The sequence below is a fragment of the Monodelphis domestica genome, chromosome 6 (assembly GCF_027887165.1).
Source record: "Monodelphis domestica isolate mMonDom1 chromosome 6, mMonDom1.pri, whole genome shotgun sequence".
Lineage (NCBI taxonomy): Eukaryota > Metazoa > Chordata > Mammalia > Didelphimorphia > Didelphidae > Monodelphis > Monodelphis domestica.
The window spans coordinates 175,358,078-175,375,503 of NC_077232.1; the positions used below are offsets into that span (position 1 = coordinate 175,358,078).

Genomic DNA, 17,426 nt, shown 5'->3' on the forward strand with positions numbered 1-17,426 from the left:
ATGAGAACCTATAAACAACTTCATATTCGACTTTGGGCACAAATCTTAGGACACTTTGATGTTAAAGATTGACTGAACATGCAGTACCCTCCCACATAACTGTATGATAGAAATTTGCTAGCAAGACTCTTCTTCCCAGTCACTGAAACGTTTTAACTTTCTGACAATCCTAAGAAAGTGGGTCTGAATGAATGTGGTTTTACTATACATAGTGCCATGCACATACTAAATGCTAGAGCTGAAAGAACCTTAAGGATGGCATGGTTCATTCATTTTACAGAGAAGGAAACTGGAGTTCACATGGATAAAGTAAGTGACTTGCCCAAGAACACAAAGAAAATCAGTTGCTAATCTGACTGATTCCCACATGTGAGTTATGTTTCTGCCTCATTACAGACATTATAGGTATGTGATAGGAAAAGGACTGTCAAAAATGAGTGTTCATATTACAAGTGAGGAGTATAACAACACAGATGCTGCAGTTTCTATATGGTCATTACAATTTACAACTCTAGGGAAGAGGTAGATTTTTCTAATATAAAAATTAGATTCCATTCACATCTCATATATCGTATCTTCTTATCACCTCTGCTCTTCTATTTGTTGTTGCTTATTTCCTTGAATTCTTTCTGGCTTAAGGAATTACACTTTAATTTCATAAACTGAATTGGCCATTTGAACAAAGTTCATTTTCCCAACGTGTTCATTGTGATACACTTCAAAAAGGTGGTTGTGTCCTGAGCTGAAGAGGTCTTCCTCGTGAAGGGGATGATTAAGAGGATGATAAATTTCCCCTTCAGTTATAGAGGAAGCTTCTGACACCCCATTTATGTTAGTAATCAGTGGTGTGGATGAAGTAGGAACCCTCAGGGGTGATGGAGTGTGTTGAAAATGGAAACAGAATGAATGTGTTTGTTCCATTTTATTGAGTTGATACTAACACTTAGCAATGTGAGTCAGAGAGGGAGAATGAAATGTAAAGTGATATGATTGTGCAAAAAGTTGAAACAATTTAAGGAATGTAAAGTGAGTGAAAGATAAAGGTGCCTTCACCTCCAACCCATAGATACAGGTGTGCACATTAGTTTTAGTGCACAAGGAAATTCCAGTTTAATAGTTCCTGTTAGAGATGAGGTGTTTGACTGTTCCAAGCTCCCAAATGACTCTAAAAATGAAGTCAGAGTTCCTGAGTATCAGGAAGGAACAAAAAGAGAGCCATATCAGAATGGGACCATGGTACTCTCGTTTCCAATATTCCTAACCCCAAATGACAGCTATACATTGATCATATTACCTTTCAGATAATGTATCACATTCATTGAAACTGGTGCCAGTCCATAGGGTTTATCTGACCAAGTGTTTTCATTTCATAAAACCTATCTTGTTGGATTTATACAGGATTTTTAAATGAGAACTGTGGAACTCTATACTTAGTTGCTACAGCTTCCCCTCTACTATGGCTTGAAGATAATGTTTGCATGAATCTGTTTGATATCAAGTCAGTGGTTTCTTATAGTCAAGATATCCATGTCGGGGTTCTGAGATAGTCACACGCATTTATTTGAAAATTAAGAAATGAATGATGAAAATGCCAAAAAGGAGATAACAAAAGGCAAGGAACTTCCTACAGTAAGGAACTCTTGAGTAGGGGAGAAAAACATAATTGGCATGAAAGTAACACACACCACTATTATTATATAATAGAATACATGCTGTCACTAAACTGCTGCATGGATAAAAGGACAAGAGAGGGTAATAACAACCCAGGGAAACAGTAGCCCTTGCCAATGTATCATGTAGAAGTGCCAGGGCGGACTGGTGCACCTATATTGTGGGTGCTCTTCTAATTCATCCTTTGTAGTAAAGAGGCAGGTTTGTTTAACTTTTTAATTAATGTCTGTCCTTGCTGACAGATATTGTGAACAAAGCACTCTTTATCCATTACTGCTTTGACCATAGATTTAATTACTTTGGAAATTAATCCAGAAGCATGACTTTAGGCACAGCATTTAAGCCATCTGTGTTGCTATGCTGTTCTTTATTTTTTAAGTGTCATTCTACTCTCTTGATGAGTGATATGAAAAAAATATAAGGAAGGAGGCTACCAATATGAAAGTGCCACAGGGGAGGTATGCTATTAATCATACTTTTGGAGGGCCATGCTTTATTTAGGTTGAACAGTAGTGTAATTGATTATACCCAGGAAAACTTAGTGGACAAAGAATCTAGCTTGGACACTAATTAGTTATGTCACCTTGGGCTAGTCACTTACTGGGACTTGATTTCCTCATCTATACAATGAGGAGTTTGGGTTAGATGGTCTTAAAGGTTTCCATTCCACACAAACATTGATTTCCAATGTAAATAATTTGAAAACAAAGACATATTTGATTCATTTGCAAAATGATGGCATTGGACCTCATCTCTGAGGTTCCTTCCAGCTCTAACATTCTCTGCACGCATACCTTTTAACTTGTGTCTTAATGAATCAAAATGAAAGTTCCCTGGGTATTATTAAAAATGAGAAGGGTCCCTCCCCCAGGATAAAAATTTAAAAAGAAAAAATGAGCCATTTTTTCTTTTCTTTTATAGACTAGAGGCATGTAGCAGAAGAAATACATTTCTCTTGACTTTCATGACACAAATGGCAAGTAATCAAAATCCTTAGTATCACTAAGTGTTTGATCACAGAGTATGGCATGCATTTAAAATAATGAAAGCAGGAAGGGCTTGGGGGAAGGGCGGAGAAGGGAGAAGCAGAAAACAACAGCTGTATGGTACCTTCTCATACAATCCAGAGCACGGATGAAGTAGTCCTTATGCAGGTGATGTTCATCTCTCAAGATGGAGCACTGCTCAAGAGTCACTGACATAGACGTCCTGTCTTTGGCACTTTTACAACAAGTAACTCGAATCCCATTGAGTTTGCGGCAAATCTGCAATAAAAAAGGATAACTGTTTGTTCATGGGTTGCTTTGAAATATCATAATTTGGAGGCAGGTAGGTGGCTTAATGGATTGAGAAATGGTCCTGGAGATGGGATATCCTGAGTTCAAATGTGACCTGAGATACTTTCTAGTTGTGTGACCCTGGGCAAGTTACTTACCCCCATTGCCTAGCCCTTACTGCTCTTCTGCTTGGAACCAGAATATAGTTTTGTTTCTAAGATGGAAGGTCAGGGTTTTTTTAGAAGAAAAAAAAAAGAAATTTAATCATACTAAAGAAATGAATCAGCCTATGGTCCAAGGGGAAGAATTACTGATTTTGGAGTAAATGGTCCATGAACAATTTAGGTAGGCAAGTCATTTCACTCCCATGGGCTCAGTTTCATTGTAGGAAAAAGAGGGTTGGAGTTAACATCTCTCTCATGGCTTTTAGCTTTTAATCTATGAAATCCTAAAGTTTGGAGTAACTAACTTTTCACTTTTTATGAACTGTGAATCTAACCTACTTCCTTTATATTTTGAATGGTTTTTGAAAGGTAACTATTTCTTAAATAAATCCTCTGGTATATAGGTAGTAGAACAACAGATTAAACATGTTTCTCTACCTGTGGTGAAATGATTGTTGAAAACACACAAAAGGTAAAAAAACAAAACAAAAAAAATAACTAAAAACCCAGAAGACTTTTTAGGAGAACTCAAGTGGATAGGAAGTCACTCACTCTAACAGTTGTCCCTTCTAAACTGTTCCTCCTCTGCCCTCTGCCTGCTAAAAATCTTTTCTCTAGAGTTCCTAGCATATGCCATAAAGACAACCTTCCACTTCTCTTAAATCTTATCTTTATCTCTAACCTTTTCCTATTACAAAGGTGATTAATTTGTTGGTATAGATAAAATGTGAGCTGGCAAAGATTAACATGAAACTGAATTGGATCACTCCATATCTGATATTATTCTGTTATTCTATATCAATAATTCTATTGCTAGGCTCAGTTAGGTGTTGGGGATACAAAGGCAAAATTTTAATATTACTTACCCTCACAGAGCATATAGTCAGTTGATCATTAGAAAGGCAAAATATTTTGAGCAACCTTTTAATGAACATACATCAAAATCCACATCTTTTTTACTATACTCCTGGTATTTGATTATACTGTTGATACTTCATACACAAGACTTTTCAGGGGATTTTTTTAACTCTTACCTTCCACCTTAGAATCAATCCCATGTTGTAAGGGTGGTAAGGGATAGGGAGTTAAGTGACTTGCCCAGGGTCACAAAGCTAAGACAAATCTGAGTCCAGATTTTAACCCAAGGACTTTCTCTCTCTAGACCTGGTTATCAATCAACTAAGTCACCTAGCTGTGCTCCATTGGAATACTCTTAATTAGGGCTCAAGGGAACAATCTAAGATTCCAAGAGGTAGGAAAAAGTGCCAATATGCCTTACTAAAAGATAGTTTCTTCATCAAGATCTTTCCTGTATCCATGAGCTCACAGATAAATACCTTCCCTCTATCTCATCTAGTTGTTATTGCCCTACTTAATTCTAAAATTATTTTGAATTTAGTTTCCTTATATTTTGTATTTACTTATCTGTCTTAGTAGAATGTAAGTTTCTTGAGGGCTGACATTCTCATATTTCTACCATTGTAGCCCCAACACTTAGCAAAGTGCCCTATTTATACATATATGTGAATGTATACTTGGACTTAAGATTTTACTGATGCAGGCAACTCTTAGAGTAGAAACTTCATCCATAATGAATATCAGCAACTCACAGGCTTAGAGAGTTGCCTAGGGGTACTGATGGATGAGTTGACTTGCCCAAGATCATAAAGACAGCAGATATCAGAGGCAGGACTTGAATTTAAGTGTTGAATTGTTGAATTGAACTGATTAGTAACATGAGTTTATTTGGAGCAAGAGTTTTCTTCTATATGGTAGTGGTAGATATGAAATGTTATCTATTCTGTTTACAAAAATAATTTCTTATACTGAGTTACCAATTGAGATGGCTTTCTGGCAAAAACTTCATAGCCCAAAGTCTAAGGATGCTAGAAACCACTGAGTGACCTGATCTCTAAGGTTCCTTATATTTCTGAGAAGCCTATGTTTTATGGAACATGAATTTTCAAAAGAATCAGAATATTCATAGCTGCACTCTTCGTGGTGGCCAAAAATGGAAAACGAGGGGATGCCCGTCAATTGGGGAATGGCTGAACAAATTGTGGTATATGTTGGTGATGGAATACTATTGTGCTAAAAGGAATAATGAACTGGAGGAATTCCATGTGAACTGGAACAACCTCCAAGAAGTGATGCAGAGTGAAAGGAGCAGAACCAGGAAAACATTGTACACATAGACTTATACTCTGTGATACAATCAAAGGTAATGGACTTCTCCATTAGGGACAATGCAATGTCCCTGAACAATCTGCAGGGATCTAAAAAACACTATCCACAAGAAGAGGATAAACTGTGAGAGTAAAAACACCAAAGAAAAGCAACTGCTTGACTACAGGGGTGGAGGGGATATGACTGAGGAGAGACTCTAAATGAACACTCCAATGCAAATACCAACAACACGGAAATGGGTTCGAGTCAAGAACACATGTGATACCCAGTGGAATCATGCGCTGGCTATGGAAGAGGTGGTGGGGGAGGGGAGAAGGAAAAGAAAATGATTTTTGTTTCCAATGAATAATGTTTGGAAATGACCAAATAAGATAATGTTTTTAAAAAAAAAAAGAATCAGAGTTAAAACACACACACATTAATCTTTCTGAATATGCCTATCTTGAGAGTGTAATTTATTGTTCCAAATTTAGGCAATGTCACAACTGGAAGAATTCTTATATTTATGCCAATATGTCTGTTAATCTGACCATTTCCCTTAACCAACACTGTTTGTAGGCATCAGGCCTCTTTAAAATTCCATTTATATTTTTTTCATATTCAATCAGGAGAATTAAATATGCTCCAGATGGATATTTTTTAAACTGAAAAATGAAACTCCAGAGGCACAGCATTTTATTGGGCAGACAATGAAGAGGGGAAGTCATTAAAAAAAAACTAGAATAGAAAGAAGCCAGGATATTTCAGAAAATTTCAAGGGAGATTTGTGGATTTCTTCCTTTTCTAGCCCATCCTAGCAGAATCAAATAAATAAATAAAGCACACAAGTGTAGTCCTTCAACTGAACAATTCAGCACACACAAAATCTGGAAAGAGGAAAGCCAAGGTTATTCACAAGGATATGCAAACCACCACATGCATATGTTTTATGGGAAAGCACACAATTGTCGATCCAGATGCTAATATTATATTCAATGTGTCTCTCTGTTAGAGGAGGAAAATAAGGATCAAGGCTTTTATGATTTGGTCCAAGAGTGAAACAACAAGCATGACACAGAAATGTGTACCTGGGAAGTTTTGGTTTGGTTTGGGTGTGTGGGTGTGTTTATGTGTAAAAAATTCAAGCTGAAAGGATTACAGTTTTTTAAGCTAGAAGGAATTCATAGAATAAACATATAGCACTACTATGAGTCAAGTATTATGGGCCTTGCTAGACAGATGAGGAAACAAAGACCCAAAGACTTGAAATGATTTGACCAAGTTTTTATTCAATAAATTAGTATCTAAATGTAATTATTTTGATATTGTAAAAAAGTGTTTTTTAAAGGTTCTCATCTCTTTCTGAGTATAGCCTAATCAAAGCTGAGATTCTTAGTTCATGTCTAAATTAATGAATTATAGAAATAAAACACAAATGTGTTTGAAATGCCTGTTTTAGACTAATTAGAAGGTACTTTTGAATACCATTTTACAAAATTCTTTCTGAAGTTTTGTGTCATTTCATTTTTTTAATTACCCATTGGGATACTGGGATTCTGAAAGACTTAAATTCAGCTTAAATATGGTAGAAGCCAGGCTTTGAACCAGATCTCTTGATTCTAAGTCGAGACTTTTTCTCTGGATATAAGTTTTTATTTTATAATTTCATTTTTTTCATATAACAAAGTTTTTATGAAAAACAGGGTTGGCAGGATCAGCAAGATGGTTTCAGTGGATTGAGAGCCAGGCCTAGACATAGGAAATCCTGGGTTCATATCTGGACTGTCAGATGCTTCTTAGCTATGTGACCCTGGGCAAGTCACTTAACCTCCATTGTCTAGTCCTTGCCACTCTTCTGCCTTGGAACGAATACAAAGTATTGATTTTAAGACAGAATGTAAGGGTTTAAAAAATAAAATAATTTAGTGTTGTTCTGAGTTTGATGAGGGCTGGCACAAAGAAGGGATATAGGGGATGTCTCTGCAATGGCTGTGTTGATATTATCACCAATTGTATTTGTGAATGGGACCTATCTGTGAGAAAGAAAGGCATTTTCCCCCTAAGCATAAAAAGAGTAACTGTCTGGGTTCCTATAGGGACTATGAAGCAGTTCTCTAAAACTGAGGCTACCCATCAAAATCTACCAGTCTGTCATGTCCAAATGGTCATGGCCTGCCTATGTCAACTAGCTTAGATGTTTAAGTAGACTTCCTAACATTCCTTTCTCTATTAAGGTTAGAAAACACATCTGATGGCTTTTGTTAAAAATGGTGTTCAACAGAAGCTTGCAAAAGGTGAACCTGACCCAAAGTTATCTCACTGACTACCCATGAGTGAGCATTTCTCTAAATTGCCATGCCAACCCTCATGTTGTTGCACAGAATGTGTATAGGTATGGAAGCCATGCATTGTGACAGCTTTTTTCAGGGTTCCTTATGTGCTACCTCAACCCACAGGAAGCCTTGCCAAGATAGCTGCAACCTCCTCCCAAGGATTTGATATTTTCTTATCTGTCTATACATTAACTTATCAGGGGAATATAAACTCCTTAAAGGTAGGGAAGACTTTCTTTTGTCTTTTTTTTCCTGGTTCTTAACAGTGCCTAGCACATAATTGGCACTTAATAAATGCTTCTTTTATGGGACTGAATTAAATTCATTTGAGAACTGAACTAGTTCTGATTCTGAAAATATTATGGACATATCCATTACCAAAATAATTGATAATTATATATTTCATAACATATTAAGATATGTTTTATTATATTATAAAATTTTTCTGTTTCTCATTTGAGAGATCACCATAAAAAAGATGAAGGGGAGAAGGGTGCAGGAAGAAAATTTAAATAGGGACATATGAGAGTGGGCCTGCTTTCATTCATTGATGGTGGATAGAGGGACCAATTTGACTTGCTCAAGGTTTTGATGGAAGGCTCTAATACCATGGTATTTGATGAAACCTATCAGGTTATTTTAGGAAGGAGTTTTAGGACAGATTTTGGGAGGATCATATTATTTAGTTATCAAAGGGAGTCTTAAAGATCCACCCTCTCATTAAAAAGCATGAAAAAACTAAGGTCCAGAGAGTAAGGAACTTCTGTCACATATATAATAAGTAGCAAAGTCTAGGAACATCTAGATGGCTCAGTGGATAGAGAATCAGGCCTTGAAATGGAAGATTTGGGGTTCAAATGTGGCCCCAGACATTTCCTAGCTATGTGAACCTGGGCAAGCCACTTGACTCTCATCACTACCTCTTCTGCCTTGGAATCAATATGCAATATTGATTCTAAGATGGAAGATAACGGTTTAAAAGAAATAAGTAGCAAAAATTAGGATTTGAACTCAGCTCCTTTGTTTTCCATTTTATAAGGATTTTGTGGGAAAATATCAAGACCAGATGGTTATTTGAAGTCAAGCAGAGAACCACTTTTTAATATCAATAGTTGGGACAACATTATCAAATATTCATAACAAACTTTTTTCACCCTTAAAAGAATACACACCAAAAGAAGAAAAAGAAGAAACTCTAAACCCTATATTTTTAGCTCAAGATAGGCAAAAGAAATCCTCTATTTATTTTGATTAATGTGACAAAGTGATCCGGGGAAAGACCAGGTGAATAGATGGGAAATTTTTAGACTAGGACCTTTCCTGGATAGTTCCTGGCCAAAATCCAATACCTTGATCCAATAGTCTTTTTCTTTTTCTCTCTACTTCCTAGATAGAGATCTCTGATTCTTGGGCTAAAGACTCTATGGTCCTTTGGAAGAAAAGTGAAAATTGAATCTCCTTGGCTAAGAAACTTCAGCAAGTTGCAATCTACTGCTAAAGAACTCTGGTTGTAAAAAGAATTCCCTTAACCATACTATAGTTTTCAGATTTCAAATAACGGTAATCATAACTCCTTGAGAAGCATCATGATGGTACTGGATGGGGTTCTGGAGCTAGAGAAAGGAAGAACTAGGTTAAAATAATGCCTTGGATCCTGGCTGTGTGGCTAGGGACAAGTTACTTCTTAACCTTTTATATTCCAGAGAACTCTCTAAGGCAGTAAGTTTCACTTCAAGGTCAGATTTCCATTGGGAAAGAATACTACCTCAATGGGAGTTCCCTGTATCAGTGAAATCATATGTTCACATATTTATTTGACTAGATGTCAAGCAAATATGCAAACATAGATATACATGCACATATATCTACATATATACAAGTAAGGATGACTTCTTTCTTAGGTATGTGTAAGTATACCTGTCTCTGTGTGTAAGAGGAAGACAGGGAGAGATAAAGGGATTAAGGAGAGAAGTATGGGGAAAAGGGAGAGAGTATAACATGGACTTGTGATTTTATTGATTGAAGAAACTCTTTCCACCATGGTAGATTCAAAATGTTTGGTAATATATTCATAGATAACTACCTGCAGAGCAATGACAGGTTAAGTAATTTATGTATTCCAACACAGTACATGAACCTAGGGCTTTAGAACTTTATTATAAAGACTCTTCTCAATACATTGTCATGCTGAGCTTGCATTCTCTCTCTCTCTCTCTCTCTCTCTCTCTCTCTCTCTCTCTCTCTCTCATTCCCTCCTATTCCTTCTCTCCCTCTCCTTCCTACCATCTTTGTCTCTGTTGCTTCCTCCTTTCCTCTCTCCTTATTTTATTCTCTCTTTCTCTTCTATTTCTCTCTTCTCTCCTTCCCTCCTCATTTTCTGTCATTCTTTCTATTTCAGCATGTTATGTGACTGTACATTATACATCTTTATTTACCAGCACATAAAATCTTATAATCATATCTTTGACAAGATTGCTTTTGTATCCCTAGACATGTTACTTACTTCCAGGACCACAGGCAAGTCAACAAGGCATTGAGTTGCAACACAGTTGCAAATACTAGAAGAGGAATCCAGCACCAAGCAGAATACTGTGCTTACAGTAGTATGTGCTTAATGTGCTTAAATGTTTATTGATTGATTGAGGAGGACTCACATTCAAATCTGTGCAGATATTTGCATGCGTCAGTGCCTTCTTATTAAGAATCTAGTAAAAACTAGTAATTTGAGGGTTTATGTAATATGGAAATACTGATTGTTATTATTGTCATAGTCATGGTGGAAACTAGATAACTATTTTTCAGAACTTCTTGGGAACTGTGAGAAAATATGTAAAACACACGAGGGAATAGAATAACTTGGTGGTTTAGCACCTCCAATACTCTAGTTAAAATATTACTCCTTATACTACTTGTTTAAACAGCCTTTGGAGGTCATCTAGTCATCCTCTTTCCCAGAGACACATAGGAAGAATATTAGACTTAGAATAAGATCCCTGTTTCTACTCACAGTTACAATGACACACCGTTATGACATACTTATTAATAGTGTGACCTTAAGCAATTCAATTCTTTCTTGGGAATACAAAAACAAAAATAAAACAATTCTGACCTCAAGGAATAGGAAATTCTAAGGAGAAATCAACTTATACATGGATAAGGAAATGTAAAGTAATTTTAGGTGAGGGAGTAACTATTAACAACTGGGAGGTAAGGGCAGTATTTTTTCACATATCATTACAGAAAAAGATTCCCAATTATACTTTTCATCATAACACATTAGGATGCATTTAATAACATAACGTATCCTCCTGTCCTTGACATGGAAGATAAATATGTAATACTGAAGGGGTGGGAAGAAAAGTTTTTCAGAGACCTGTTAAAGAGACCCCAGAAGATCAATGGTAGCGGGGCAAAAGTCCTTCATTGATATATTTGCCATCCTTGTATAAGGTCTCACTTTTGCTTGGCCTTGAAGGGAAGTAGGGATTCCAAATAGAGATGAGGAAGGGTACCATGGAAATTTTGCTAGTAGGGGAGTGACAGACATAGTGAGATTGTGCTTTAGACTGCGTTATTTATCTTCTTTCCCCCCTCGATACTCATCAATAAGGTGGAGATAATAACAATGACTCTACTTAGCCCAAACTGTCAATTCAAAATTTCTAAAGCCCCTAAATGCTAGGGATTATTCTAAAGGCTTACATTCTATTGGAACTTGTACAATAGGGAGAAATACACTAATGCATATTAAAACATTCTAAACGCCTAAATCAGTACTTAAATTAGTAGTAGTAGCAGTATAATACTAATAATAAACATCACTGTCATTCCCATGATAGTAAAATAGCAAAACCATCTATAATCTATCTTCCTGGGATGTTGTAACAATTATTAAGTACTTTTGGTGATTATGAGACTACAAAGAGGCAATTTTTGCTCAGAAAAGACTATTCAAGAAACCTTAATCTAATTTAATGGGGTGCTCAATGGAGCCACCTTCAATAAGACCTCAAAAAGAATGTTTCTTGCTTTTCCCTTTGATGTTCCTACTTAGGACCCAAGGAAGACATGACAGGAAAGTCAATCTACTAGCCTCTGCCCTACTCTGTGTAAATTATTTTATATAGCCTCTTGCTAAATTATCTATGCCCTCTTCCCAGAAGGGAGAAGTGATACTGTGGATAATCAAAGCTCTGGCAATAGGAAAAAAAAAAGTTCGAGTTTTCATATGTATGCTCATGGTACAATATGGAATGAAGTGTGTTACAAGATTTATGAAACCAATCTCCGGGTTGCATTAGCAATATTGTGCAATACACATAAAAACAGTTTTCATAATGTTCTTCAAGGTTTCCCTAATTAGAACATGAGCTCCTTAAAAGTAGGTATTTTCATAGTTCTCTATTTGTATGCCCAGTTCTTAGCACAGAGCTTTGTACATTATAAAGGCTTAATAAGTGTCTTTTTTTCTTTCCTTCTTCCTTCCCTCCCCTCTCATTTCCTCCTTCCCTTCCCCCTTTCCTTTCCTTTCTTCCTCCATGAGGTAGATTTCTAATGAATCTCTAGATGGATATTAAATGTTAGCTGACGAATCACAATATTTTATGTGTTGCTTCACCCATGGGTGCCTCTTAGTTCTCTGGATATCTCCAATTGACAGCTTAGAAAGCCACTCCCTGGGCTACCTAGATGATTCCTGTCCCCAAACTCCCCTACCCCAAAGCATAGTATATAAAGCCAAACAAAGGATGAAGCAAGCCTGGAGAAAGGAGGAGGCTCTTTTATCCCTAGGGGCTCATTATAAGGGGAAGAATCCACTCAATGAGATTTCTAGTCCTGAAATCCATGCCTCAGCAATAATTGTTTCTGCCAATATTGTATTAATAGACACACACAGGACCTCATTAAAGGGACAAAATAGTCATGGGTTTTGCTGGCACGCTATGAGAGTATTCTGAAAACTATCCTGGGTGAAAGCCAGGTTATGGTCAGTTCTCCATTATTTGTGTTCTCATGAAAAATATGGCAATACTAGCATAGTACTATGGCTGATCTCAGAGACATTTAACTTTAGTCTAAAACATTAATTGCAATCAGTCTTCAGGAGGATGGCCAACAATAACAAAAAATTTTTTCATTCCTTTTTCTGTTTTTCACTCTTTTAATCTTCCATTTCCCAGATTTTTTGTTTATTTGCTTCGTGATGGGGTTAAGGTGTAGCAATGATGAAAAATAGTCCAGACAACAGAGAATGGAAGGAGCCTGAGGAGATGGAGTGCCCCAAACAATACAGAACTGATCAGGACTCCTCTGGGGCCTTAGGCTTTTGGATAAGTAGGACATCTGTTTGACACAAAGATCTTACCGTTGCAGCCAGCCATATGATTTCTACATTCTTTCTCTTTTTGACCCGGACATTTTGCTGGAGATTTTCTAGTAATCCTTTTAGATCATTTTGTTCTTGAAAATTGTGTAGCCCTGAAAAGAGGGGAGAAAAATATTTAAAGTAACTTTTTGCCCTCCTCTTGTTTCCCATCACCAAGTTTTATTTGTACTTCATGAATGTAGTGGTCTTAAAGCTATACAATCACTGGTATTGAAGAAGGTAATGGGATCATGAGGTCAGAGTCTCTTAGAAGTCAGCTTTCTAAGCTTCTCACTTTAGAAATAAGTAAATTGAAGTCCAAACCTGGGATTGGGCTTGTCTTACAGCTAGACAGTGTCTAATCTAGACATAAAATTCTAGTTTTCTTGATCCAAATGTGATGTTTTTTTCCAATATCTTACATTGTTCAGCAAGGGATCATTTCTTGACCTTGTTGTTCCATTTATTTAGATTTAACATATCTATTAAATCTCAGAATGCCAGAGTAGGAGAAGATGTCAGCACCCCCTACTCTGATTATCTCATCGTATAGAAGCTCACAGTGGTAAGTGTTTTGGCAAAGGAGTTAGAATGTTGGATCTATAGTTAGGGAGATCAGAGTTCAAATTTAGCCTCAGATATTCTGTTCTTTATGACCCTTGGCAAATCACTTAACTTCTGTCTGCCTCCATATCCTCATCTGTAAAGTGGGGGTAATAAAAGCATTTACTTTCCAAGTTTGTTGTGAGGATCTAAGAAGATAACGTTTGTAAAGTGCTATATAAATACTAGTTGTAATAATAATAATTATTAATTTTAGGTCTCACAGATAATTGTGTGACAGAAATGGGACAAGGACATAGGCTACCAAGACCCAGACTAGTGCTTTTTCTATTAAGCAATAAGGATATAATAACATAATTAAGTGGTTTTGCCAAAAAATTCACTGTCACTAAATATACTGGCTTCTTAAATTTCCAGGACTCCACGAGAAATGAATCATACTGATTTTCCAAAATAACCAAATTTAATTGTTACTATATTATTATATTGAGAAGTTTTTCTTGGTTATTTGTTTTGTGATAAAAAATACAAATCTTTGAAATAAAACAATGAAAGAGGCTGTTTGAGATTTAAAAGGTCACAAGTGATAAACCACTTCAATATCTTTGCCAAGAAAATACCAAATGGAGTCAAGAAGAATGTGACGCAACTGAAAAGCCTGGAAAATAACAGACATTTTATATTACAATACGAGCTCCAAAAATTTGCTATGCAAAGTAGAAAAAGAACGAATGCGTCTGGTACCAAAGAAAATGGACCCAAATTCTGCCTCTTATGTTCACTGCCTATGTGTCCTTAGACAAATCCTCTATATATGCCAGTTCCATTATCTGTAAAATGAAGTTGGCCTAAATGGCCTCGGAGGTCTCTTATTAATATAGGGGAGAAAAAGAAGCAGAAATAGAGAGGGAGAGGGAGAGACAGAGGGAGAGGACAAAATAGAGACAGACAGACAGATTGGGGGGGGGGAGTAGTTTTCATAGTGAAGTCAAGAACCTGATGACAAAATCTTCAATTAGGTCGGGAAAAGGGGCTACTATCCTTCCCAAATCTATGAAAATGAGGTAACCAAAGAAATGGCAACATTCCAAAGGTAGTGAGAAGGAAGAAAGCACTGGATTTAATCAGGAAGACTCAGAAAGACTAGGTATCAAATTCTAACTTGGACTTTTCTGAGTGTCAGTTAACTAATTTGTAGAACTATGGTATTGGACTAGACAACATCGAACATCCCATTAAGTTCCAAATCTATGATCCTATAGTATAGCACATAAGTCCCAAATGCCCAAGATCAAATCTACCACTTACCAACTGGGTGACTTTCTGCATGTCATGTCACCTTGCTGAGTTGCAGTGTTCTAATTTATAAAATGGGGACATCAACACTTTCACTAACTCTCTCACTATGTTCTGGTGAGGATAGTACTTTACAAAATGCTCCATAAAGATGAATTTTTTTTCATATATTTAGTCAGTAAACATTTAGCAGGGCCCTAGGAGGTATACTGGGAAGAAGTCTAGCCTTAAAGGTGAAGAAAACTGGGTTTAAACCAAACCAGTTGGGCAAGCTACAACTTCTTGGAAGATGCAAGTTTCTCATTTGCAAAATGATAGAATACTTGCATGATTTATCACATACAGTAGCTGTGTGGAAAATGCGCTACAAACTTTAAAACAGATGCATTAAGTTCATATAATTTATGAATCCCATGAGTACTGAGCAATCTTCAAGGTGCTGGCAGCAAGGCACATTTTTTATAAGACATAGAGCCTTATAATAAGAGAGTTTATTTATTATATTTATTATATATATATATATATAATTATATATATTAAGGATGAGTCACTGATTACTATCATGGTTAACATGAACATTTTAAGGTTTGAAAACGACTTTATGTATATCTTCTTATTTGATCTTCACAACAACTCTGAAGTGTAGGTACTATAGATCTTTTTATGGATAAGACAAGCTAAATGAAGTCTCTTTTGATCCTCACAACAGTCTTCTGAAGTGACACTAAAATTTTCATTAAATAGATGAGAAAACTGAGTAAGAGAGGATAAGTGACTTGTCCAGCATTATACAGCCATTGAGTATTTGAGGCAAGATTTGAACTTAGGAGCTCTTGACATGGAGCCTAGAACTTAATACTCTACATCAAGGAGCTGACTCTGCTCAAAGACCTTGTGATAAATTTTGATCTTTACTTCTAGTTCAAGCTTCCTTCTCTACATGACATTGTAGGCCTCAACACAGCTCAGGCACCTTCTTCTTGAAGGTCCAGCATTGGAGAGAGTGCCAGATTCAGAGTCAGAAAATCAGATTCCATGTTTCTGCTCTTCTATTTATCTTTATTACCTTGGGCAAGACAATTATCTGGGCCAACCAAGCTTCATCTATATAGGGAGATGTTCAGACTAGTAGCCTCTCAGATATCTTCTAGTTTGAATTTTCTGACATTAAACTTCCTCAGGGGCTTTCTTTGTCTCTTAAAAGAGTCTTGTATACATACTAATAATAATCTGGCAATGATTATAATTACTGAATGATTTGGCTATTCTGATCCAGACAATGATCCAAGACAATTCCAAAGGACCTATGATGAAAAATGTCATCAACCTCCTGAGAGAGAACTGATAATCTCTGAGATTAGTCTGAACTTTATTTATTTTTATTGTCTTCTTGTTGTGGTAACAGCTAACATGGAAATGTTTTGTATGAATTCACATATATAATTGATAACAAATTGTTTTCCTCCTCATTGTTGGGGAGCTTCTGGAAGGAAGGAGGGAATTTGCAATTCAATTTTTTTTAAATGCTAAAAATAAATAATGATTTAGGGACTTTTAAGAAAAAATACCACTCATATACAGTTATAATGGAAAACTATTGTGCTTTAAGAAATGATGAGTTCAGAAAAATCTGGAAAGATCTTTATAAAGGGAAGAAAAGTGAAGGACTAAAGTATTATCAGCACAAAAAGGTTCTAAGACAACCCCAAGGAATTCAAGACAACCCCCCCCCCAAAACAAAACAAAAAAACCCCAAAAAGCAAAACAAAACCTTCTATCCTCAACCAAAGAAGGAACTATTGGAATCTGACTTCAGATCAAATCACTCCATTCTTTACATTATTTCCTTCATGACTTTTTCATATGTGATATGTGTCTTCAGGCATGACTTGGGCAATATGGAAATGGAATAACCTATATCAGACTATTTTCTGACTCAGGAGTAGAGGGGAGGGAGGAAAAGAATCTGAATTGTAAAACAGCAGAAAATAATTGTCAAAAACTGTTTCTATATATATTTGAAAAGAATAAAATTCAAATAGAAAAAAAAAATCACCCTAAATCTTGTCTTTCACTTATGAGTGGAGCAGATGGAGGGAATAATAATAGTGATACTTAAAAAAAAGAAGCAAAGAAATAAGAGGTTATGAATATTAAAAACATGGAAAAAGAACTGACAGAGATCAAGAGGAACACAGAGTAGTGTTTAATTTTTTCCATTAAAATTAAATCTGCTTACCTACCTTCTAAGCAACCAGTCAATCAATCATCTAACAATCTATCTCTCTTCCTCCCTCTCTACCTACCGATCTATCTATCTCCTCAAAATTTAAACTTTTTGTAAAGGTTAAATTTAACAGATGCACTTTATTTATCAAAATAGAGGGGAAAGAATAAAATAGAGAAATATGAAAAAGATTAGAGAAAATATCTATACTAGTCCCCAGCCAGGAGGGCTGATAGTGAGTAATCACATGGCCTCCTCCAAGATGCAAGCTAGTCTCTTAAAAAACTAGGAAAGGAATCAACTTTTTCATTCTCCCAACCAAGTAGTCCAGGAGTCAGAGTCTAATTTGAAGTCAGAATTCAC

General features: G+C 36.1%; 1 protein-coding gene and 1 long non-coding RNA gene across 14 annotated transcripts in view; one reads left to right on the plus strand and one right to left on the minus strand.

The window, feature by feature from the left end:
• Nucleotides 1-17,426, minus strand: part of INPP4B (inositol polyphosphate-4-phosphatase type II B) — a 1,027,382-nt gene that overhangs the window by 69,400 nt on the left and 940,556 nt on the right. For all 13 annotated transcript variants that reach the window (XM_007496289.3, XM_007496287.3, XM_056802732.1 and 10 more), the window contains 2 exons: nucleotides 12,977-13,089; nucleotides 2,782-2,936 (listed from right to left, as the gene is read on the minus strand). In XM_007496289.3, coding sequence (XP_007496351.2) covers nucleotides 2,782-2,936; nucleotides 12,977-13,089 — 268 coding nt within the window. The remainder of the gene's footprint in view (nucleotides 1-2,781; nucleotides 2,937-12,976; nucleotides 13,090-17,426) is intronic.
• LOC103105965 (uncharacterized) overlaps nucleotides 7,679-17,426 on the plus strand; it is a 140,240-nt gene continuing 130,492 nt past the window's right edge. The window contains exons 1-2 of the long non-coding RNA XR_008912901.1: nucleotides 7,679-7,832; nucleotides 9,002-9,171. This is a non-coding gene — a long non-coding RNA (uncharacterized LOC103105965). The remainder of the gene's footprint in view (nucleotides 7,833-9,001; nucleotides 9,172-17,426) is intronic.